This window comes from Condylura cristata, unplaced genomic scaffold, assembly GCF_000260355.1.
Source record: "Condylura cristata isolate star-nosed mole 26May11 unplaced genomic scaffold, ConCri1.0 scaffold00024, whole genome shotgun sequence".
NCBI classification, from domain to species: Eukaryota; Metazoa; Chordata; class Mammalia; order Eulipotyphla; family Talpidae; genus Condylura; species Condylura cristata.
The window spans coordinates 6,544,226-6,567,585 of record NW_004567125.1 but is presented as its reverse complement, the minus strand read 5'-3'; the positions used below and the strand labels follow the sequence as shown (position 1 = coordinate 6,567,585).

At 45.7% G+C, this 23,360-nt stretch overlaps 2 protein-coding genes across 2 annotated transcripts in view; one reads left to right on the top strand and one right to left on the bottom strand.

Moving 5' to 3' along the window:
- Positions 1-23,360, top strand: part of LOC101637090 (28S ribosomal protein S17, mitochondrial) — a 103,596-nt gene that overhangs the window by 21,525 nt on the left and 58,711 nt on the right. The gene's annotated exons all lie outside the window — the stretch shown is intronic.
- Positions 18,498-23,360, bottom strand: part of SEPT14 (septin 14) — a 37,442-nt gene continuing 32,579 nt past the window's right edge. Inside the window, exon 11 of the mRNA XM_012729233.1 lies at positions 18,498-18,887. Coding sequence (XP_012584687.1) covers positions 18,868-18,887 — 20 coding nt within the window. The 3' untranslated portion in view covers positions 18,498-18,867. The remainder of the gene's footprint in view (positions 18,888-23,360) is intronic.

The following is a 23,360-nucleotide window of genomic DNA, read 5'->3' as shown; positions in this document are numbered from 1 at the left end:
CCTATGGTGGGTTTGGATAGACATTGTGTAGTTGAATCTTTCTTTTTAAAAAAGATTTATTTGTGCATACAGAACTGGGGTACAGGCCAAAGGGCAGTAAGAGGATTCACCAGAGACAGAGTGGGGAGCAGAACAGGCAGATCCATGAAGTACGCTGCTGAGGGAATCAGCTGGTGAGACAGGAGAGGTGTGCCTCGCCATGTGGTCACCTCTGGGGCAGGCGGGGATCGAACTGGCACTAAAGCAGCTGCAGCTAGCTTGGGTGCTGTGCCCTAACCCGCTACCCCACCAAGGAGGGCCCAGTCTTGCTTTCTTATTCAGTCTGACAAATTGTGCCTTTAATAAGCTTTTTATATAATTTTCATCTAATGTTACTGTTGGTGATAGCTTTATTTTTATTTATTTATGCATATAAGAACTGGAGTATAGGCCAGAGGTGCGGAGGCAGGGGGAAATTTGGGTGGTGATAGATTTAAATTTGTTGTCTTTCAATTCATTTTTTGTTTGTCCCATCTGTTTTGTGTGTGTGTGTCTATAATTTTTTTTAAGTCTGCTGTTTTGGGATATTTTTAGTATTTTTTTTAAGATTTATTTATTTATTCATACAGAACTGGGGTACAGGCCAGAGATGTGGAGCATGAGAGGACTCACCAGAGACAGAGTGGGGAGCAGAACAGGCAGATTGATGAAGTACACTGCTGAGGGGAGCAGCGGACGGGTCAGGAGAGGCCTGCTGCGCCAGGTGGTCACCTCTGGGGCAGGTGGGGATCGAACTCATTAAGCTTCTCAGTGCTGTGCTTTAACCTGCTGCGCACCAGGGAGGACCCTATTTTTAGTATTTTTTATGATTCCATTCAATCATCTTTTTTGCCTTATTCTTAGAACTCTGTTGGGAGTGTGCACACTTAGGGCTTATTGCATACATCTTGGACTTAACACAGTCTATCTTCAAATACTACTACCCCACTTCACAGTAGTTTAGTAGCCTCATAGTAGTGTACGTCTACCTCCTCCCTGCAGCTCTTGTTTAATTGTCATATATTTTACTTCTACATATGTTACGTGATCCACAGAAAAAGCTCTCCATCGCTTTCTTCCTGTCAGGATTCCATGTGGCATTGTTGCCCATCTGCCCAAACCACTTTCTTTGGCATCTGCTACTGATGATGAATTGTTCTAACTTTTGTGCGTCTGAGAAAGTTGATGTTGGTTATGTGCTCTGCTTCCAGGCAGAGACTCACGAATTAACTTTTCTCTCAATACTTTAAAGACCTCATTCCAGTCTCTCTAGCTGGCCTCAGATGACTGATTACAGTAGCCAAGCTAATTAGCACACCCTATCTCACAGTGTGTGAGTGGAGAGTACCTGAAATCTACTCTTTCAGTATATCAATACAGTATTATTAACTGCAGTTGCTGTGCCTCTACATTAGATTTCCAGACTCATTCAATTTACATAACTGCAACTTTGTACTCCTGGACCACCACCTCTTCATCTCCCCCACCACAGCACCATTCTACTCGGCACTGTGTTTTTTGTTTGATTGCTTTTTTAGATTCTACATATAAGTGAGATCATACAGTAGTTTTCTTTCTTTGCCTGACTCATCTCACTTATTATAGTCCTCACAGGTTTATCCATATTGTCATAAATGGCAACATTTTCTTTTTTATGGTTGAATAATATTCCATTGTTTATGAGCACACATCAATATATGCCACACCTCATTGCCCTGCTCTTCAGACACTTGGTTTATTTCCATAGCTCATCTTCTGTGAACTTAGCTACAGTGAACATACATCCCTGAAACACTGATTTCCTTTAGCTATATACACCTAGAAGTGGTATTGACGGATCATATAGTAGATTACTCTGTAATTAAAATTTTACACAGTAAAGTTACTGTGCAATTTTTCTTACATTCTTTTATTATATATGTATAATATAATTATATATCTATATGCAGATATATTTTATGATCTGTATATGTTCTATATACACATTATACAATGTATATTATATAGTATGTTATTATATGATAATAATTGACTCCATTACATAATTATATGAAGGCATTCTCTTGGTACTCTTGTTCACTTTTTGAGGCTCTTCCACAGTGTTTCCAAAAATAGCTATGTTCCTTTACATTTCTACCTACAGGGTACAAGGGTTCCCTTTTTCTCCAATACTTGTTATCTTGTATCCTTTTTATAATCATCATTGTAACAGCTGTGAGGGACTATGGTGGCTTTGATTTGCATCTTTCATTATAACTGTCAGCCATTTGTATGTATTCTGAGAAATGTCTATTCAAACCTTTTGCGCTTTTGTAATTGACTTGTTTCTTACTACTGACTCTACAGGCTCCTTAATATATTTTGGGTGTTAACCCATTATCAGACGTATGGTTTGCAGATGTCTTCTCCCACTGTTTAGGTTGTCCCTCCACTCTGTTGTGGGTTTCCTTTGCTGTGCAAAGCTTGTTAGTTTAAGTGAATCCCCATTGTTGACTTTGTTTTAGTTTCCTGTGCTTTTGTGGGCATTCACTCCCACCCCCAAAAAATTAACACACACACACACACACACACAAGTCTCAAGCTTTCCCTCTTTGTTTTCTTCCAATAATTTTGGTCTTTCATACATTTAAATTTAAGTCTTTAATATAATTTTGAGTTTATTTTTATGTAAACGAGGTAAAGATCCAATTTCATCCTTCTGTGAGTGAAAAGCCAGTTTTCCAACATTATTTGTTGAAAAGACTGTATTTCCTTATTGCATATTCTTGGCATTGTGATTACGGATCAACTTCCTATAAATGCATGGAGTTATTTCTGGGCTGTTTATTCCGTTCCATTGATTAACATGTCTGTCTGTCTGAATACCATGCTATTTGATTATTATAATTCTGTAGTGTATTTTTAAATTGGGTAGTGTGATACTTCCAACTTTATTCTTTTTGCTCAAAATTACTGAAAAGCTTGTTCTAGAAACTTCTATAGTTCTATATCTTGCTTAATCTTATTTTAAGTGTTAAAAATTAAAAGGCAGAGATTGTCAAGATGGTTCTAAAGTCAAAACTCAAATATATTCACTTTAAAAATAAACAAATAAGTAAAATAATTTAAAAAAAACACAGAAATTGAAAAGGGAAAAAAGCCTCTTTAAATAGATATTGTGAATCATATGAAAAAATATACACTTATAAACTATTAGTACTAGGCACCCACATTAAAAAGAATTGAGCTAGACCTTTTTTTAAGGTTTATTTATTTATTTATGCATACAGAACTGGGGTACAAACCAGAGGTGCATGGGCAAGGTGCTGCCATCTTGACAATCTCTGCCTTTTAAGAGAATTCACTAGAGACAGAGTGGGGAGCAGAACAGGCAAATTGATGAAGTACACTGCTGCGGGGAGCAGCGGGTGAGACAGGAGAGGTCTGCTGCGCCATGTGGATCACCTGCCTGGCTGGGGATGGAGCTCATGCTGATGTAGCTCCAGATAGCTTCGTAGTGCTGCACTTCAACCAGTTGTACCACCAGGGAGGGCCCCAGAACTCTTATTCCATATACAAAATTAACTCAGAATGGGTCAAAAGCTTACCTATGAGAGCTGAAATTATAAAACTCAGGAAAAAAAATAAGTCTTCATGACCTTGAATTTGGCAATGCTTTTTTAAATATGAGAGCAAAAACGCATGCAACAAAAGAATAAGTACTAGATTTCCTCAAAATGAAATATGCATAGTAAGAATATATTAAGAAGGAAAAAGATAATCCACAATCCCAAATAGCAGAAAATGTTTGCAAATCATAGCTGATGAAGGTATCGTATGCCACCAGGTCACGCCCTCTGCTGCCAAGCAAGTCACCTGTGTCATCTTTCCACCCCACGTGATGAGGGGACATGACGCCCACAGCACCTGAGGAAGGAAAGTTGCCCTCATCAGTGAAGTCCAGGGATGAGTGGTAGCCTGTTTTGACTCATTTAGGCATATCATTCCGTTCCTTTGTCACCATTAAAGATTGGTGCTTCAGTGCTTCCGAACAGTGTTTGGAAGTGTGTAAGAACCAAGAGAACGTCTCCACTTCTGAAAGGGGCATGCATTTGTATGTGAGAGCATATACAGTGTCTGTATATACAGTGTTTGGTGTCTTTGGCCAATTCAGCTCAACTCCAGTGATGCCTCCCACCCTGATCTCTTTCTCTGAAAGCGCCAGGTGAGATCTGACTGTTCCCTGCCCTTTACCCCACCTGAGTGACAAGCCTGTGATGTCTGATTCTGGGGGCCCTGCCTTTGCTGAGTTTAATTCATACAGCCTGTGACCGACTGTGACATACCCTGTTTCTCCTCATCACCACTTCTGTCCTTCTTTCTTCTCCTGCTTTTCACAGCCTCAGAGCTGCCTGCAGGCCATCACTTACAGTACCTGCAGATATTTCTCTTTGAAGAAAAGGTCCTGGAGAAACTAGAGGACTAAATAAAGCCTGCAGCCGATTCCACCTTGTGCTGATGGCTCAGAGGATGAGCAAATAAGAGCAAGTGGTTTTGCTCATTAGATTTTAAAATACTCCAAGTAATAGATCATCTTGTTGAATCTTATATTTTTCTGCTTGTCCCAATAATAAGTTATTACTAAATTTGAATAATTTTAGCAAAGGAAACTATCACATAAAAATGCCAAGTAGGGAATTCATTTAAAAAAAAAGTTACCAAGTTAACGCCAGTGGTTTTGAATGAACAAGGATCCCGAGCTCCTCTGTGGCAGAATCGCTGAGCTCTTCCTGCCAGGAGCCATGGCCCCTGGAGGGAGCAGGTAGCCAGGATGCCCCTCCTGCAGGGGGCTTTCCAGGTGTGTCCCTCACATGGCAACTCCGTCATCCTAGACTGGCTGCTGGCAGGTAACTGTTACAGCAGCGATATATGTGGACAGGGTGAACTGCTCACCCCAACTGCAACTCCCCTGGACATGCCTTAGAGCAAGGGGATACCACCACACATCTTCAGATTGACCGACCTCACCACACGTCTGCTGGTCACAGATGTGGCAGGAGATCATGGTTCGAAAGAAGGTGTTAGGCAGGGGAGCATTTTGCTGAAAATGACTTTAGCCTCTAGCCCTGGGTGGGACTAGGTGTTTGGGCAAGCCAGCCCCTACCCCTCCTTGGCGTGGGGGTCAGATATGAAGGTACCGAGTTCCTCGGTGTTTGAGGTGTATAAGACCCAGATGCTCATTTCTCTTCCCTGCGTCAGAATATCTGCAGAGCCCAGTCCACACTCCCTCCCTCTGTTCATCCCTCTCAAGGGAGTTTCAGATGCACCTCCATCACAGAACCTCAAGTGAATTGGGGGTGCTTGCCTGATGCCATTTTAATGGGTTTCCATAATTTCCTGAGGGAGCAGGTTGTTATGGTGATAGACCCACCACACCTGGAAGGCCAGGAAGATTCATTTCCAGCTCACCACCTCTGACAACGCTCTACTTTCACCAGCAAGGGAATGGACATGAGCTGCTCTCAGTCATGGTGCAAATGTGTCATTAATCCCAGTGAAATTTTACTTTAATGAGAGACTAGCTCATAAGAGAGATCCATTCTTTAGAAAGCCTGCACGTGTCAGGTTAATTCACATCAGATTTTAGGTCAACCTTCCTTAATTATTCCATTAACTGGTTTCGACTAGCAATTTCAATAATTGTATTAGCATAATACTTGGCAATGGAATTTCTTTTTGGACTCTGCTGTTGTGATGTCCAGGATCAGCTCCAGGCTCTCCCAGGGTGAGCTGTGCTGATGGTGAGTGTACAAATGTACAGATGTGTGTGGGTGTGTTGAGTGTTATGTGTGCACAGGTGCGAGAGAGCATATACATCTATGTGTGAGTGTGTGTGTGTTGAGGAGAGATGATTTTCATTTTATTTTTTGGTGATCTTGGCAGTTTTGAGGAGTAGCAGTCAGGTGTTTTGTAGACTGTCCCTTAATCAGGATCTATATGCTGTTTTGTTCACAATTAGATGGATATGAGTTTTGATGTTTTCTCACAATTAGATGGGTGCAAGCTGGAGAGGAAGACCCTAGTGTGAAGCACAAGCTCTCTGCATCCTGTCGGGGTCTTGTTCTCACCCTGGGTCACACTCTTCCAGTGACCTTGGCTGCTAGCTCGGCTGTGTCTGTCAGCTCCTCTGTCAGATCTCTCCACCATGCATTTCCCCGTTTTATCCTGTGCTCTTCAGAAAGCAGCATGTGGGCCCTCTCTGGTGGGGCAACCGGTTAAACCAAAGTACTAGGAAGCAATCCACAGCCACTGCAGTATGAATTTGATCCCCAGCCAGGGAGCTGACCCACATGGCATGGCAGACCTCTTCTGACCCACCTGCTGCTCCCCTCAGCAGTGTATTTCAGTCCATCTGCCTGTTCTGCTCCCCACTCGGTCTCTGGTGAATCCTCTCACCCCCACACCTCTGGTCTGTACCCCAGTTCTATATGCAGAAATAAATAAAGCGTAAAAAAAAAAAAAGCAACATGCAATGAATGCTTTTCTTTCCAAACAGTGTTACTGAGATAGAATTCACACACCATACAATTTACCCATTTCCCACATAAATTCAGTGGTAGGACACAATTCAGTGATGTTTAGTGTATTTATAGATATGTTATATAATCTCAGATGTCTTAAAACATTTTCATCACTTCAGAAAGAAATCCAAATCCTTGAGCTGCTCCCAATCCCTAGCAAACAAACCTCTTTCCCCAATCCTAAGCAGCCACGAGTCTATTTCTTGCATCTATGGATTTGTCACTTCAGACATTTCATTTTAATGAAATATACAATAGTGATTTTTTGTGATTGATTTCTCTCACTTAGCATGTTTTAAGGTTCATCCATGTTGTACATGTATCAATACCCCATTCCTCTTTTCTTCCCTTCTTTCTCTTTTAGTACTTAATTTATTTTTATGGCCAAATAATATTCTAGCATGTGGATGTACCATATTTTGTTTATAGTCATCTGCTGATGGATTTCTGAGTTGCTTCCATTTTTCAGCTTTATGAAGAGTGCTGTTACAAACATCTGTGGACAGGTTTTTGAATGACTATGGTTACAGTTCCCTTGAGTACATACTAAGAAGTGGAAATTGCTAGCCCACAGGGTAACTCTCTGATTAACGTCTGAGGGACTTCCGTTGTGTTCCAGGGTAGCTGCACTATTTTACTTCCCCAGTAGCATGATGCGAGGGTTCCAAGTCCCCAGATTCTTGCCAACATGATTTCTGTCCTTTTGAGAACAGCCAACATCGTGTGTGGAGTGGTCTTTTGTCTTCTTGAAAGAAGATACACAAATGGCCAGTAAGCGCATGTAAAGATACAGAACATTATTGGTTATTAAGAAAATGCCAATCAAAACCAGTGAGAGACCACTCTACACACAATGTTGGCTGTTCTCAACATCATGTTGGCAAGGATCTGGAGACTTGGAACCCTCACATCATGCTACTGGGAAAGTAAAATAGAGCAGCTATCCTGGAATACAGTGGAAGTCCCTCAGATGTTAATCAGAGAGTTACCCTGTGGCCTAGCAATTGCCATTCCTTGGTATGTACTCAAGGGAACTGTAAACATAGTCATTCAAAAACGTGTCCACAGATGTTTGTAATAGCACCCTCCATAAAGCTGAAAAATGGAAGCAACTCAAAATCCATCAGCTGTGAGTATGTAAACAAAATATGGTACCTCCACATGCTGGAATATTATTTGGCCATAAAAATAAATTAAGCACTAAAAGAATTTAATTTCCTGTTCAGGAAATGCAAATCAATGAGATAACACCTCACACCAGTGAAAATGACACATGTCAAAAAAACTAACTATAACAAATGTTGGTGAGAATGTAGTGAAAAAGGAACTCTTCTGCATTGCTGGTGGGAGTGCAAACTGGTACAACCACTATGGAAAGCTGTATGGAGATTCCTCAGACTACTAAAAATTGAGCTACCATATGACCCAGCAATTCCACTCCTAGGGATCTACCCAAAGGACACAAAAATATTAATTCAAAAGGATACATGCACCCCTATGTTTATTGCAGCACTACTTATAATAGGTTAATCCTGGAAATAACCAAAATGCCCAAAACTTGATGATTGGATCAAGAGGATGTGGTACACACACACACACACGTATATATACACTCACACATATCCAATGGAATACTACTCATCAATCAAGAAGATAAACTCATGCCATTCACAGCAACCTGGATGGAGCTGGAAGGGATTATGCTCAGTAAAATAAGTCAAAAGGAAAAAGAAAAATATCAAATGGTTACACTTATAGGAGGAACTTAAGAGACCCAAATAAGACATAAGGAGGGAAAGTGTATTGTTATTACAATACAAAGCACAACACAGCACAATAAAACAAAACAAACAGACCATTATAAACCAGTGCTATCTTACAGGGGAGAGGGACAGAGAGGGATCAGAAGGAGGGAGGAATGTGGGGGACTATAGTGATGACTGTTGGGGAAAGGGGGAAGTAAACATTGTTTTAAAGTGAACAATAATGTAAATAGATATATAAATAAAATTTAAAAAAGAAATGCATGTTTAGATCTTTTGCCCATCTTTAATTTAGACTATTTGCCCCTATTGCCAAATTATATTTCTTATAAATCTGGATTCAAGTCTCTTATTAGATACTTGATTTGCTAACATTTTCTCCTTTTCTATGGTTTGTCTTTTTTTTTTTTAATGGAGTTGGTTGCAACCCTGAAGGCTTTTTTTTTTTAATTCTAATAAAATATAGTTATATGTTTGTTTTTCTTTCATCATTTGTGCTTTTGGTGTCATATCTAAGGAATATCTGCCTAGCTTAAGGTTATGAAGCTTTATTTTCACCTAAGAGTGGTTTTTACTTTATCTGTATTATATTGGTTGAGTTTGGGAGTATTGAATCCAACTTGCATTCCTAAATCTCACATGATCATTTGTGTATGATTCATATATGTTGCTAACTGGTTTGCCAGAATTTTGTGGATTTTTAGGATTTTAGCAACTAGATTGTTTTTTTGAAAAAAAAAAATTTATGCATACAAGAACTGACTATAAGCCAAAGTTTCAAAGGATGAGAGGATTCACCAGAGATGAGTGGATAGTAGAACAAGCAGATCTACTGAGGGGAGCAGCAGGCGAGACAGGAGAGGTCTGCTGTGCCATGTGGGTCAGCTCCCCCACAACCCCACATCCCCACCTTCCCTCCCCGCAGGATTGAATCTGTGCTTCAGTGGCTGCTGATAGCTTGATAGTGCAGAACTTAAACCCTTGCACCACCAGGGAGGACCACAAGTAGATTCTTAAAGGAATATGGTTTGCCATTTTCTTGGAAAGCTTTTTGTCTGGAAGTATTTTTTAATTGTCTTTGTGATTTCTTCTTTAATCCACTGGCTATATAGGAATATACTGTTTCATTTCCAACTTTTGTCAGTTTCTCACATTTCCTTCTGTTGATTTCTAATTTAGTTCTGTTGTGTTTGAACAATATACTTTGTATGATTGCATGTTTTTTTAATTTATTGAGACTTGTGTAGTGGCCTGCCCTGCGGTCAGTGCTGAAGAAAAATGTGTGCTGTGTTGCTGGCCAGGGGTTCTGCGGGCACATGCTCAGTCTAGCTGGTTCATTGTTGTTGAAAGCTTGCTTTTCCCGGATGACCCTCTCCCTGTTGTCTCTCCATCAGTGGAAGAGGTTACTGAAGTCTGCAGCTTTTATCATTGAACTATAGCCCTACCTTCTTATCAGGCGCAGAATCTGTGTCTAAGCCCTGAGGAAAAATCATGTAATTGGCTTTCGGGTGATGGCCTCCTGTTTCCCTCTGATTCAGCGACCGCATGCTGACATCCACTGAGGGACACGTGGGTATGTAAGGCTCTGGCTTCATGCCCTGGACTTGCCCTTTTCATTTCCACTTTATAGATGAGGAAACATACAGGGGAGGTAAGAGATTGCGCAGGGGCACTTGACTGGTTCAGAGCTGAATTGTCACCTAAGCACCTGGGTCTGAGAGTCTGCAGACCACCACATTTTTAGATTCTTTCTTGGGGAACCTATAGGGTCTTGGGAAACTTTCCCATACCAGGAGAAAGGGGGAGTCAGAATGTTGGTCTACCTCTAAACTGCTGTTCAAGGAATTCTAGAAGTAAAGGCCATGGATAAGTAAAAATGGATTCTTCTTGTTTTGAATCACTCACCCCTGTGTCCCCTTTTTTGCCCCCCACCATTGGGTCTGCTCATAGTCAGGAGTGAACCTGCCCTCTGCCCCGTCTGTCTGGACTGTGGTCCTGCTAAGCTCCATGTCCCTTTCCAGAAATGTGTTCCCCCAAATCCTCCTGACTCCCTTTCTCTACTGAGACCCAAAATCTCAGTCAGTCATCCAAAGACCTTTCTAATCTGGACTCAGTAGTCCCCACAAGCTCACAAAGTGGTGTCTTTTACACCCCACTTTGACTGTAACTGACAAATGGCATCTGAGTGGCTAAATTCTGAGCCCACAGAAAGGGCCCACAGAAATTTGTGTGCCTTACAGTGCACAAATTTCCAGGCTCTTTTCCAGTATGCTCCCTTTATATAGGCTCCTCCCACTACTTGCAGTGCAGAGTAAGTCCCTGACTTTGATCTTCAGTTGAACCTAAAGCCCGCTAGCAGCTCTTCAGCCCCCAATCCCAGCTCACTGCCCTGCCTTTAATGACCCAGCTTGCAATTAACATCCACTATCATGAAAGGCTGTCAAAAGCACTCTGCCTCCTGGGAGCATAACTGGAAATGTTTATGCGTAAAAACAGCAAATAATGTGCCTAATTAGGCAAATAACTCTCCTCTACTTTGTAATGCAGAAAGAGGAAAATTAGGAGGGCATTTTCAAACTTGTTGAACCCAGCTCTTCTAGTGAAGAGAAGTTAGGGCTGGACTGGGAGTTTCTTGGGCTCTGGGGCCATGAGTTACTAGAGTAATACAGAATTTTCCCATATATCTTTGGAAAACTTCCAGAGTGTTTCCTGGAAATACTCCATGGGAACACATGAAGTCCATGCTCAGTGAAGAAACCCTAGACTACAGTCATGAACATCAATATTAAATGATGTAGAGTTCCAAATCAGAGAAAGCTGACCCTGCTTTGGCACTGTCTCTGTGGCCCTTGAAACAGGTCAGTCTGCCCTCAGATCATTGGACCACACAATAGCCATTGCAATTCAAATCAATGACTTCCCTCTTAAACCAAGCCACAAGATAAGCATGTGCTAGTAGGCAACAACTCATGAAAGTGAAGGATCCATAAACAAGGAAGATCTAATTTATGTCTAACCATTCACCTTTGCCAAGTCATTCTGAGCAATTCCCCCTTCCCACTGCTGCCTCCTGGTACTATCTTAACCCCCAGATCAGGGAGTCGCATTTGAGCCTTGCGTGCTGTCTCCTTGAAGGCCCTTGCAACAATCTTCTCTTTTCTCAGGAATCTAGTGCTGGCTTCTATGCACATCAGGAACATCAAGCTCACTAACATCAACATGGACTGTGTGCACTGGCTTGAGAAGCAAACACAGACAGATGGTGGACTGAATGTCAAAACTTGAAGATGATAGATGCAAATGAAATTTTCGTCCAGCATTTCTACACTCAGTCAACATGCATTTATCAACCTCCATAAAGAAATAATCCCACAGCATCAAAGAAAATAGAATTCCGTAGAAGTGGCAGTTAGGAGTAGACTAGAGATTGCAACCAGCTTTAGAAGAAAAGATCAAGCAAAAAACAGAATGTCCACATAAATGTGCCTCAGAGAGGTGCCCACACTGGCTCCCGCACAATGCTCATCCATCATGAAGATCGTTTGAGAGCACAGCCCATTTCACAGACAGTTGGTCGAGAGTAGCACACAGCTACAGCCTCCCTTGTTTTCAGCTTTCCTGGGTTATCAAGAGCCTGTTTATGACGGTAAATAGTTGAGGCTAAACACTGAACTTCAAAATGAACACTGACCTCATGAGGTGAGGCCTCCGTATTTTCAGATTCCAAAGATCCTGGCTGACCTGACAGGCGAATCTGGCAGGTATTACTTGGGACGCCGCAATACCTCTTCTGGCCGTGGGCAGTCCTGCAGGTGACCGGAGATGGCCCCTGCCCTGGGGACTGAGTGAGAAGGCCCTAAGTGAAATTTGTTCTCTGTTTGGTACAAGCTAATCTCTTTAGCACAGCACTTTCTGTCTACATTAGTGAAAGATCAGAATTAAAGATGCTCATTTTTAATGACTTGCCTTTTGCATCCATTTTGGTAAAGGCTCTATTGAGTTTTAGCATCAGTGGGTGAAACACCCACCTCTGGATAGAGCAGATAAACTACAAAAAACTGCAAATTCTCGCTCCCTTCACCCAGCAATGAGCCCAGGCAGGCAAGGGAATTAAAATGCACAACTTAATTGGATTTTCGCTGTGTCCTGCTGGCTAACAGCTCCCTCTCTTTATTATCACATTCAAATGCCAGGTTTAATTCCAGGAGTAAGGCTTGGAAGGTGAAAGGCGTTTTGTAGCAAATGGTTCATCAAGAAGCCTCTGTGCCTCCGCTGAGAGCAGATGGGGGTTTTCTGTAGGGGTGGGGTGGGGGTTCAATTTAATTAGGAACTGAGTGAATGACCAGGATGAGAAGAGGTGGGGGAAGGAGAGTAGGAGGGAATGAGTACCAGGCCCAGCCTGGAGTGGCTGCTGGGGAGTCCCTCAAGAGGAGGTGTGTTTGTGACTGAGATTCTCGAGGGGAGCAGGGGGAGCAGAGAGAGGGAACCACAGCTGGAGCCCTGGGCACGCTGAGGCGCCTGGAGAGAAGACATGTGGGCAGTTCCACTTGTGTGAGACAGGACCTTGACCAGAAACTGGCTCCTGCCCCTAAAATAAGATAACAGACCCAAAGCTCAGAGTGAAGTCTCCTGTCAAGTGAATTTTCCACTTGGGAGAGAGACTCTGCCTCCCAAGGGGAAGCGCACAGCTCTGAGAGCAGATGTTCCCCACCCCTCCAAGGCCCAGAGCCCTCCACGTCCCCACCCCTGCCTGCCATCCACAGCACACAGCTGTGGGCTGGCTGCCCCACACTGAAGGGGAACATGCCTAACCAGACCCGGAGCAGGACATCTCACCCAGCCACCCTACGCAGCCTGTCACACAGACACCTGTATGTAGACTCATACATACATTCAGACACACATATGCACACAGAAAGACACAGCTGCATGCACACATACACAAAACAGACACACACAGACAGACAGGGCTGCATGTGTGCACATGAACAGTTATGCACAGGCAGGACACATGTGCACACATGCACATCCTCATACAGGCCCACTGCTACATACGTGCACAGACGCACATATACATACATACAAACACGGGCAGTGAGAAACATACACATGCCTCTCCTCACCTTGGGGCACACATTCTGCTGCCCTTTTCAGAAAACAGAAAATCCCAGAGTCTGGCATCTTTGGCATGGCTGATTGTGAAAACTGCACACTCACTGTTAAAAGAAAGGCCTTCTTGTGTTGATTCTTCAGATTACAGTGGGTTGAAATCAGTCCCAGGATGAATCATTCTAGAGAGCTCACATCTCCCAAGACATAGGGGCCCACCTGGGGTAAACACTGGCCTGGGAGCTTGTTCATCCTTCCCCAGGGACATTTGTGTGTCCCATTCTTGCATGATGCTTTCCTTCCTACAGGGTAGAGTAGTTTGTTTTTGTGGAAAACCGACATACGGGAAATCAGCCTTTGATGGATCCAGACTTCAGGACAGGTGCATTTCTAAACAACAAAAGCTTTGCCTGGAACATATAGTGAGCTGTTGGTGATGACCTTGGAATATGGATTTCTAAAATACATCATAAAAAAAATCTCTAACTATCAAATCAGAGACTGATAAATTTGTGTGTGTTTAAAGTAAAAACCTATTACCAAAAATCATCTTAAAGAAAGTCTAAAATGAGAAGATGCTCACTTTGGGAATCACTAACAAAGTGTATCATGAGGGCTAGGTAAAGTTTTTTGTAAGTAAGTAAGAACAGGGGAAAGACGCTGGTTAAAAGAAAAACACTGCGCAAAGACTTGAAGAGGCGGGAGAGGTGGCTCTGAAGCTGCACCAGGGGGTGTGGCTGAGGCCACCGAGGAAAGCTGCCCAGCACCCCTTCCTCCCAGTGGTCAGGGTGTCTGTCCATGGCTCCGGGGCAAGAGGTAGCATGGGGCAGACAGCCACCCAGAGAGGCCTGGGGCCCATCGCCCTGTGGGCTCCTTCCCATGTCCTCTTCTGCATTCTCCCAGGAAGTGCCCAGCTGGAAGGGTGGAGCGGATCTGAGATGTGGGTGCCTGTGCTCCCCAACTGTGAGGGCGGATGGAAAGCAGAAGGAAGTGGGTCTGCATCAGAGGTCCTCTGGGCTGGGTTTCCAGGACCGACCTCCCCGTGGCCCCTGAAAGAAGCCAGCCAGAGAAGGGTGTGGGCTGTGGCTTCTCACTGTCCTGTGAGGAAAGAGACACAAACAGGTAAACACAGACAGAGACACACACACAGACAGACATAGATGACATACAGGCAACACAGAGAAACACAGAGACATACACACTCACAGACACACTTCAGGGTGGGCCCCGGGTGCCTGGCCTGGGTAAAAGGGGGGGCATTTCCTCCACCTCTGAAGCTTGGTGACAGTGAACCATGCAGCCAGTGTGTTGGAGAGAGCACCAACCACTCTGGCGTAGGCCGGAGACGATTTGATGGGTCACAGGGCAAAAATAAACAAAGCAAAAAAAAAATTGTGTTCAAAACAGGGACTTCCCTCCCCTGTGAGGCAATGACCTGCCTTACCCTTGAGTGTGAGGATTGACTAGGGTTCCGCCCTCAGCCTGGCAGGACCACCAAGCTCCCTGGGGAATGAGCTTCCCTCCAAAGGTCATGACAGCCAGGTGGGAGGGAGCCATCCCCCGCAGGACACTGACTCACCCAGCTCCAGGATGAAGGTCCAGGTTGGGGTCGGGCCTTTCTCTGGCTGAGGGACGGCAACAGGGTGTGCCCCCATGTGGGGTGCAGTAATGCCAGCTAAGACTCTGACCCCTGCTGAGGGGCACCCACAGCCTAGCATAGGCAAGAGCCCAAGGGATTTGGGTTCTTCTCCTGCCCTACGTGAATTTATAGCATCCTGTAAGTAAAGACACTGAGTGAGTGAATGGTGCATTGAGGATCCAACCTGTGTCCACTGGAGACTAAGGCTCGGAGCAGGTGAGAGATTGCCTATGGTCTTTGACAGAATCATCCTCTGGCCCCTATTCCATCCGAGCACCTGGGGTGACCAGCTCACCTCTCTAGGTAGGATAGGGGAGGGCACAGCTAAGGGGTCCCACCTGCCTGGTACTCCTGGGCAGCTCAGAGGTTCAGCACATGCAATCCTGGGGGCATGGACATGGATGGGAAGGTTTTTGAGGCAGATCTGTTGGGGGCAGGAGCAGCCCTTTTGCTTGGCCACCTTTGTTGGGCCTGGAGGCCCTCACTCAGCAACCCCACAGGGGAGAGGTTAGAATTCTGACAGGTGTCCTCAGAGCACCAGAGGAGACCTGGAGACACCACCAACTCGTTCCTCCTCCCCGCCGCATGGCTGTGAACCTGTCTCCTCTGCAGGGGGTGCTCTTACCCAGTGCCCGTTGCACACGGTGGCACAGCCCACGGAAGGACAGCCACACGTGACCTCACGGCCCTGTTGGGGGCATCTCGCTCGGCTGCTCACCACCTGCAGCCTGGATCTCTGGAGGACACCTTTTGTGTCTTTGCCCAGTTCCTCTAGAGTTGGGAACAATAAGAATGGAGCTAAGAATAAACTGAGAATGGAACGTGCTGCATGGTAGGTTCTAAACACACAGCATGTCCTTTCATTTTCACAGAGATTCTGTGGCGCCGATACTAGCATTGCCACTTGGACAGATTGGTGCCCCAGGGCCACCACGGCAGGTGAGCAGCAGAGCCTGGACCCCTCCAGGGTGTGCTGGACTCTCAGTCTCTGGTCTTAAGCACTTGCCTTGGTTCCCTCACCCAGGATGCTTGGTCCTGCTGGTGCCTGAGCCCAGCTCTTTCTGAAGGAAGCCATCTGCCTGTCACCATCCTGTAAGGAGGCCGCAGGAATGACCACAGACCAGTGAGGAGAAGGGCCCTCGAATTCCCCCTGCCCAGTGCCACAGGTGAGCATGAGGCTTTGAAAGCCATTTCCAGGGTTTCCGAGTTCTGACGGCATCCAAACCTGGCCCCACGGCTGCTGGCCCTTTTATTCCAACCGCATGTGGAATAAAACACAATAGTGCAGGCCCGTGGAGGGCCAGAGAATCTTCCTGAGCTCTGGCCTGGCTATTGCTTGCTGGCCATGGACCTCTCAGCGAGGATGGACAGCCTTTGGCACAATAGCACTGTGCCCCCCTTTGTAGGGTCAAACCTGATCTGTTCCTGCAAGAGACTCATTAAAATTTATGATCACACAGGCTGTATGTGCCATGAACCCCTGCTGCCAGCACAGTTTCTGTGGTAAAGGCTCAGAAAATCACTCGAGTAATTGAATGAATAGACAGATAGGGAGAAAGGAAGGAATGGAGAAACCACGCAGCCCCCGCTGAACGGTGGGGGTCAGATATAGGCGGGAGCTTCACTGCCCAGAACTCGATGCCTGAGACAGACCCTGAGTGCTCGGAACACCACACATGTTGGCCCCCCACAGAAGTGGGCTGGGAGGTTCAAACTCCGCAGTGGGGACGCCACAGTGTGGACCCTGCAGAGTTCCTATCAGAGAAACAGTGATGGGTGCTGAGAAGTGGAAGCTGAGAGTCAAGATGTGCTCTGTGTTATGCAGCTTTTACCAAAGCATAAAAAATAGTTCAATTGAAAAACCTAGCTTCTTGGGGTTGCTGGAGTGCGCATGGTGGTGGCACGAGGTTGGAGCAAGGTATCTTCAAGCCTTTCAGCTGGTCCAACCTCAGGGCAGCTGACCTCCTGCCTGCACTTCCTGCTCTCTGCTGAAGCAGGGTCCAATGTCCTGTCTGGCCCGAGATCAGCCTGGACATCATCAGGTCCCCCCAGCAGGTTACGCCTCACTCTGCACCAACGCAGCCCCCATGAGGTCATGAGAAATGGCAGCGGTAAGCAAACACGGCCCCAGGTGCAGTGGGGTTGCTGTCCTGGTGGGCACACTGTCCTATGCTGCCCTCTTCGCGTCATCAATGTGGCATATTTGCCCTTGGCAGTGTCCAGCCTTAGGCTTCGCTGACCAGAGACACAGAATGCTGGTGGGAAACAAGTTAATGAGCTCCTCTGGGGAGAAGGAGGTTCTGAGCAGAGCAGCGTGCCTCCCTGGCAGGTCTGGGCAGCGTCAGGATGCATGGTGGGCCCGCTGCCAGCCTGGTCCTCCTCCACGAGGGTTGCATGTGGGCCTCAGGGAGCCTGGGCTGTGCCCAGTGCATGCAGAAGGCAGATCCAGGTGCATGTGAGTGTGCGAGGGTGGGGCTGAGTGAGTGTGAGGTGCGGGTGGTTGGGAACCGGTGGGTGGCGGGTCAGTGAAGGGACGCAGTGGAGGTATACCTGTGTGTGCACAAGTGTGTGAGTGTGCTGCACGCCCTCCCGTCTTCATCTGCCCTCAGGAGAACGCTGCTGCCTCAGTTGTCTTAGCCATCACGAGAAAGAGGAAGGGGTGGGTGACTGGACCCGGCTATGTGCAAGGCCTCATGTGGCACCAGGCCCGTGGTCACGTGAGGCATGGCAGTGCCCACAGAGGAGCAGCCGTCAAGGCCGCGTTTGCATGGGGCCCTGAAGGTGTTACCACACACAGACAGTGCTTCTCACCCCAGCCGCTTCTTCTGTCTTTACCCGGCGGCCTCCCTGCCTGGCCCATCTTCACTGTCTCTGCCGGGGAACTGGAGAGTGACTGCACGCCACCCTCACCCTCACGTTCACCTTCCCCCACTCCCCCGCACCCCCTAGCGTCATCCCTTGCCCCCCGGTCCCCATGTACCCCGATGGCTGTGCTGCTCAGGAGGGGACCCACAGTGGCTAGGTCCCTATTTTAGGGCTACTTCTTCTTTGCCAGCCTTCTTTCTTTCTCTCCTTCTGTCACACTTTGCTACATCCTCATGCAAAATTAAGTCCAAAACGATTTCAGTTACTCCCAACCCTGAGACAAGTTTTAAAATAGCGACAGGATTAACAACCCCCTTCCCACTTGAGGGCTGTAAGGGACTCTGGTGGATCTGAGTGCATTTTCCATTTGCAAACTTGCTAATGCAAATCCCATGGGGAAAAGGAAATTGAGGATCTATTTCAGCATGCAAATATTTCCTCTGATGGGCTTGCTTCTCCTCAGAAGGGGTCCAAATAAAACACCACACAGAACCCTGCTTTTTCCAGCCCCCTCTTGTTGAAATTGAACGTGTAAATCTTCTCTGTTGCCTTTATTGATCAAGGCCAAAATTACAAATATAAATTACCATGGTGGGAAGCGAGGTGCTCTGGTGGAGGATGAGAGGGGAGGCCGCATTGTCAGCAATTCATCTGACGGGGAGCCATCAGGGAAAGCCGGGGTCTGCCACGGTCCCGTGGATGACACCCGTCAGCTCACTTCCTGTCAAGCTCCTGCGCCTAACCGGAGGTACAGGCAGATGCCTCAGCATCAGCCTTGCCGCTCACTGTACTTAACTGTCTCCGTGAAAGCTGGTATTTGTCTCTTAAACTGTGATGCGTCTGTCTTGCCCAGGCATCCTGAGTCCCCTCGTCTCGTTTCCTTGCTCGTCTCTGCCTGGCACAGGCTTTGAAATTAGAGTCCCGGGTGTAGGTCTGAAACAAGATGGAAGAAAAGGATTTGGAATTCAACCTTTTCTTGCCATGAGATCTTGTGATATGTCTGTGGGGGAGCTGATGGCGACCGTTCCTGAGCTCTCGAGCAGCCCTGGGCGTGCACACAGGCGAGTCCCTACGGGCTGAGAGGGCCGCCTCAGGGCGTGTGTAGTTTTGGAGGTTTGCCTGTACAAATTGCTCGGTTAAGGGGCAGACAGGAAGGCAGCCTAGCAGTGGGTTGGAGGCTGGAGGCTGAGGAAATAAGATAAAGGGCCTGCAGAGATAGGGAGCTAGGAATGCCTGTGGGGCGGAAGGGAGCCTGGGGGCTGGGTGTGGTCCCTGACTCCACAGAAGGGCAATGCCAGACCTGACACCTCTGCTCAAGACTCCCCGGCAGGGCCTCTGCCCACAGGGCTCAGACACAGCTAATCCAGCCCCTCAGTCCAGTCACGCTCAGCATCTACTGCTCCATCTTCCAGGACACCGAGACCCAGATAGCGGCGCCTAGGCAGGCCCATCCGAAACCAGCTTTTCCTTTTCTCGTGTATGTCACTGGCTCACCCCACCCCCTGTTCTCTGTTGACTCAAACACTTTGTACACACATCTGCTACAGCTTTCCTTCCTCAGGACATTCTGAGAAATCATAGCATGTATTTTCACCATTCCTGTGGTATAAAGAATGAGGAATATTCTGTCATTTTTTTTTTAAGAGAATACTGCTTCAAGTAGTTAACAGAGCTAGGGCTGACTCCAGCCTCTCCACTCCCCAAGGGCCACTGGGATCTCCCATGCAGTCTTTCTGACTCGGAGGTGCCTCAGGTCTCCAGGGCCCTGGGTCACCCCCTCGAGCCCATTCCAGGTCCATGGATGTGGGGAGACTGGCACTTTCCAGTTCTAACCCACTGGTAAGAGATTCAGAACCCAGGGCAAGACTAACCATCTAAATAGGTCTTATTTGGGAACCACCAGAACCACAGAAGGCTGTCAATCTCCTCCAGCCCAGCAAGGGTAAAGCAACCATCCTTGATATAAATCCTGGTCCTGACAGCCATTATGTCTAACGTAGACAATCTATTTCAAACCTCATGATGAAGGTTCAGGAACTCAAGGCAAAATAAGCCATCAGAATGGGACATATTGGGGACCTGTGGGAATAGGGATGACTCACCCTCTGACCCATTTAGTTCAGGAAAAACTTCCCTGGATCCTAAATCACTAATACTGGTTGTGATTATGTGAATGAGGTGGGGCTGCCTGTGATAGACTTGGTGAGTTTAATAGCTTGAAGGGGTACAAGAACTGTAGATAAGGGATTATCTCAATCAGGGTCTCCTGACTGAACTCTTAACACTCTGGTATTTGCAGCCATTATACAAAGATCCAAAGCTACTCTAGATAGCCAATCCATTTCAAACTACCTGATAAGGGATTTGGAACAGAGAGTAAAATCTGGTACCTAGGAAAAGAAACACAGGGGAAGTCTATGCTGGGGAAGTCTCAGTCAGAGGGAGGGGAAACTTCCCTTACCCCTAAATTACTGGTGTTGACAACCATTCTGGGAGAGTTCAGTGCTGTTTGGGAAAAAGAATCAGTTTCAATAAACCTCATTAGAAATTTGACACTTAGGGGCTCTCCCTGGTGGCACAACGGGATAAAGCACTGCACTATGAAGCTCTCCAAAGCCACTGCAGCACAAATTGGATCCCCTGCCAGATTGCTGACCCACATGGCATGGCAGACCTCTCCTGACCCACCCGCTGCTCCCCTCAGCAGTATATTTCAGTGGATCTGCCTGTTCTGCTCCCTGCTCTGTCTCTGGAGACTCCTCTCACCTACCACACCTCTAGCCTGTACCCCAGTTCTGTAAGCATAAATAAATCTTTAAAAAAAAAAGAAAAGAAATTTGACACTTAGGATGGGAATCAGCATCTTAAATGGGACACATTCAGAGACCTCTCAAGAAAGAAAGGCTCAGTCAGTCCTGTTCCCCTCCCCCCATGACCAACAGGGCAGGAAAAATTTCTGAAACCCTAATTCACGGATAATGACCATTATGGGTGGCCTCTGCCTCTGCCAGAGATAGACTGCACTCCAGTCCTCCTGGTAAGGGACTCAGAACCAATGGCAGGACTAGGCACCTGAAATGGAACATAGTTTATACCGACCACCGGGGCTGAGTCAGTCTGGCCAGCCCAGTTGACAGAGAGGAAACTTTCTGAACATTAAATTGCAGTTTTGGGCAATCACTATGGCTGCCGGGACAGACAGAATCACTTTTAAATCTTCTGATAAGGGAATTGGAAGGAAGGGCAGGACTGGTCATCTAGAAAGGGGCCTCTGGAGAATAGGTCACTTCTGGTCAGCCAGGTCAGGGGAAATCTCCCTGTGCCATATGCCCCCAATAACATCAGCAATTACAGTAGGGTCCTGGACCTACTCTGGACAGAGAGATTCCTATTCAGTATGCAGCCAGAGGAATTTGGCATACCAGGCAGGACTAAGTATAGAATGGGACATGATAGGAAACTCTGGGTAAAGGAAAGTCCCAGCACATTCCCCCTAGCGCAGTGATAGTAAGAGAAACTTCCTGAAACCATAACTCAACTTATAAGCAGTCATTATAGGATGATCCAGACAATGCATTGAACCCTCCTAATCAGGGATTCAAAACCCAGGGTGGAACCACTGCCCAGTGAATACTTGACTGCAAGCATGTCTCTCCTTCAAGTATGAGTAGGAATGAACTTTCACCAGCTCACCGTAAGTGTGTCTGATCTGACCCACGCACTTCCCTCCCTTTAATGGATGCTTGATCATTCACTAAGGTGGTGAGGCAGGAGGAGGGAAGGGGAAGTGTTCTCAGGTAGTGACGGTTACTGACAGGAACAAACGAGGGAGGGTGAGGGAGGGTCATAGGCTCTGGTGAGCCCAGGTTTGCATGGTGGACTCCCGCTGTGAGCATATTGCTGACTGAGCTCTGCAATAGATTTATCAACTCCAGAAAGATGAACTGATAGAGTGAACAGCTGTGGGGACCCATTCCCACATCCCTCAGAAAAATGAGACATTCTGAGGCTGCGAACTGCAAAAGCCCAAGTGTGAAACTGAGATGCGGACATGGAAAGCAGTCTCTGGGCAGACTGGAGCTTGATCTGGTGTGCGCCCCTCTCCCCCAATCCCCCACTCCTGAAACAGGCACTTGGAAGCTCACCTCTACGCACTCCTTCCCATTGCCTAGAAACAATGAGGATCCCAAACTAAAGCCACAGTGCCACCTACTGGGGTAAAATGTCAAGACACATGTCAAGGAAAACTAAATCCATAGAACATGGGATGTTGGTGCTGAAAGAAAAGAGATACCAGACATTGTGACACCAAAGACATTAGAAGAACAACAATGAAGAAATTCAATGATGTTTGAAATTTACTTTACCACAGAAAGCCATGTTCAGAGTATCAGAAAAGATGTCCAGGAGCAAAAGGAATTCAAAGAAATCAAAGCTATTAAAAAACTGAGCAGACATGATGGATATAAAGAATACAATGAAAGAGCTGAATGTTATAGTATGGTATGGTATGGTATGGTGCTTAAACTTTCAGAGGAAAGAAGTGAAACACAAGTTTAAAATGCAAACAATTTAGGTGGAATTGGATGGGAAATAAGATTTAGGGAAAATGAAGAAACTATATGAAAAATAACAGAATTCATTAGAAAAGGAAATATAAATGATAATGGATATCCCAAAGTGTGGGAGAGAAAGGAACAAAAAGCCTATTCAAAAAATAGCTGAGAATTTTGCAAACCTAAGGGGAAAACTAACTACAGATGTCCAGAAAGCAGACAGGACACTCAAATTTCTGAATGCAAAGTAACCTACACCAAGACACATAATTCTTAAATTATCAAAATTCAAAAAAAAAGGAAAAAATACTAAAGGCTAATAGCATAGAAGTACAGAGTAACATACAAAAAGCATGTAAGATACAAAGAATGAGACCAACCTTTATTAGACTTCACAGCAAAAACTACAGTTTAAAAGAAAGTGGAATTACATAATAACAATTCTGAAAGATAAATGCTATATTAAAAATTATTATTCAAATATGGTAGAGAAATAAATATTTTCTCAAATAAACAAGAAATGTTCAAAGTTCTTCTATATGACTGAGAAGAAGCCAAAGAACATAAGACCTTGAGTAAGTTGACATAGTAACAGAATCAGAAACATTAACAACACAGTAGGAGACAAGAAAACATTTAAAAGGGAGGCAGGAAGGAATGTATTGAGTAGTAAAATGTTGACTTGCTAACACCAACACAGAAAGGACTACTTTAGATATAGAAAGTCTGATTATCTTTTTTAAAAAATTGGCCCTCCCTGGTGGCGCAGCGGGTTAAAGCACTGCACTAAGAAGCTGAAAACACTTCCGCATAAGTTCAATTCCCACCTTCCCTGGAGGTGACCACATGG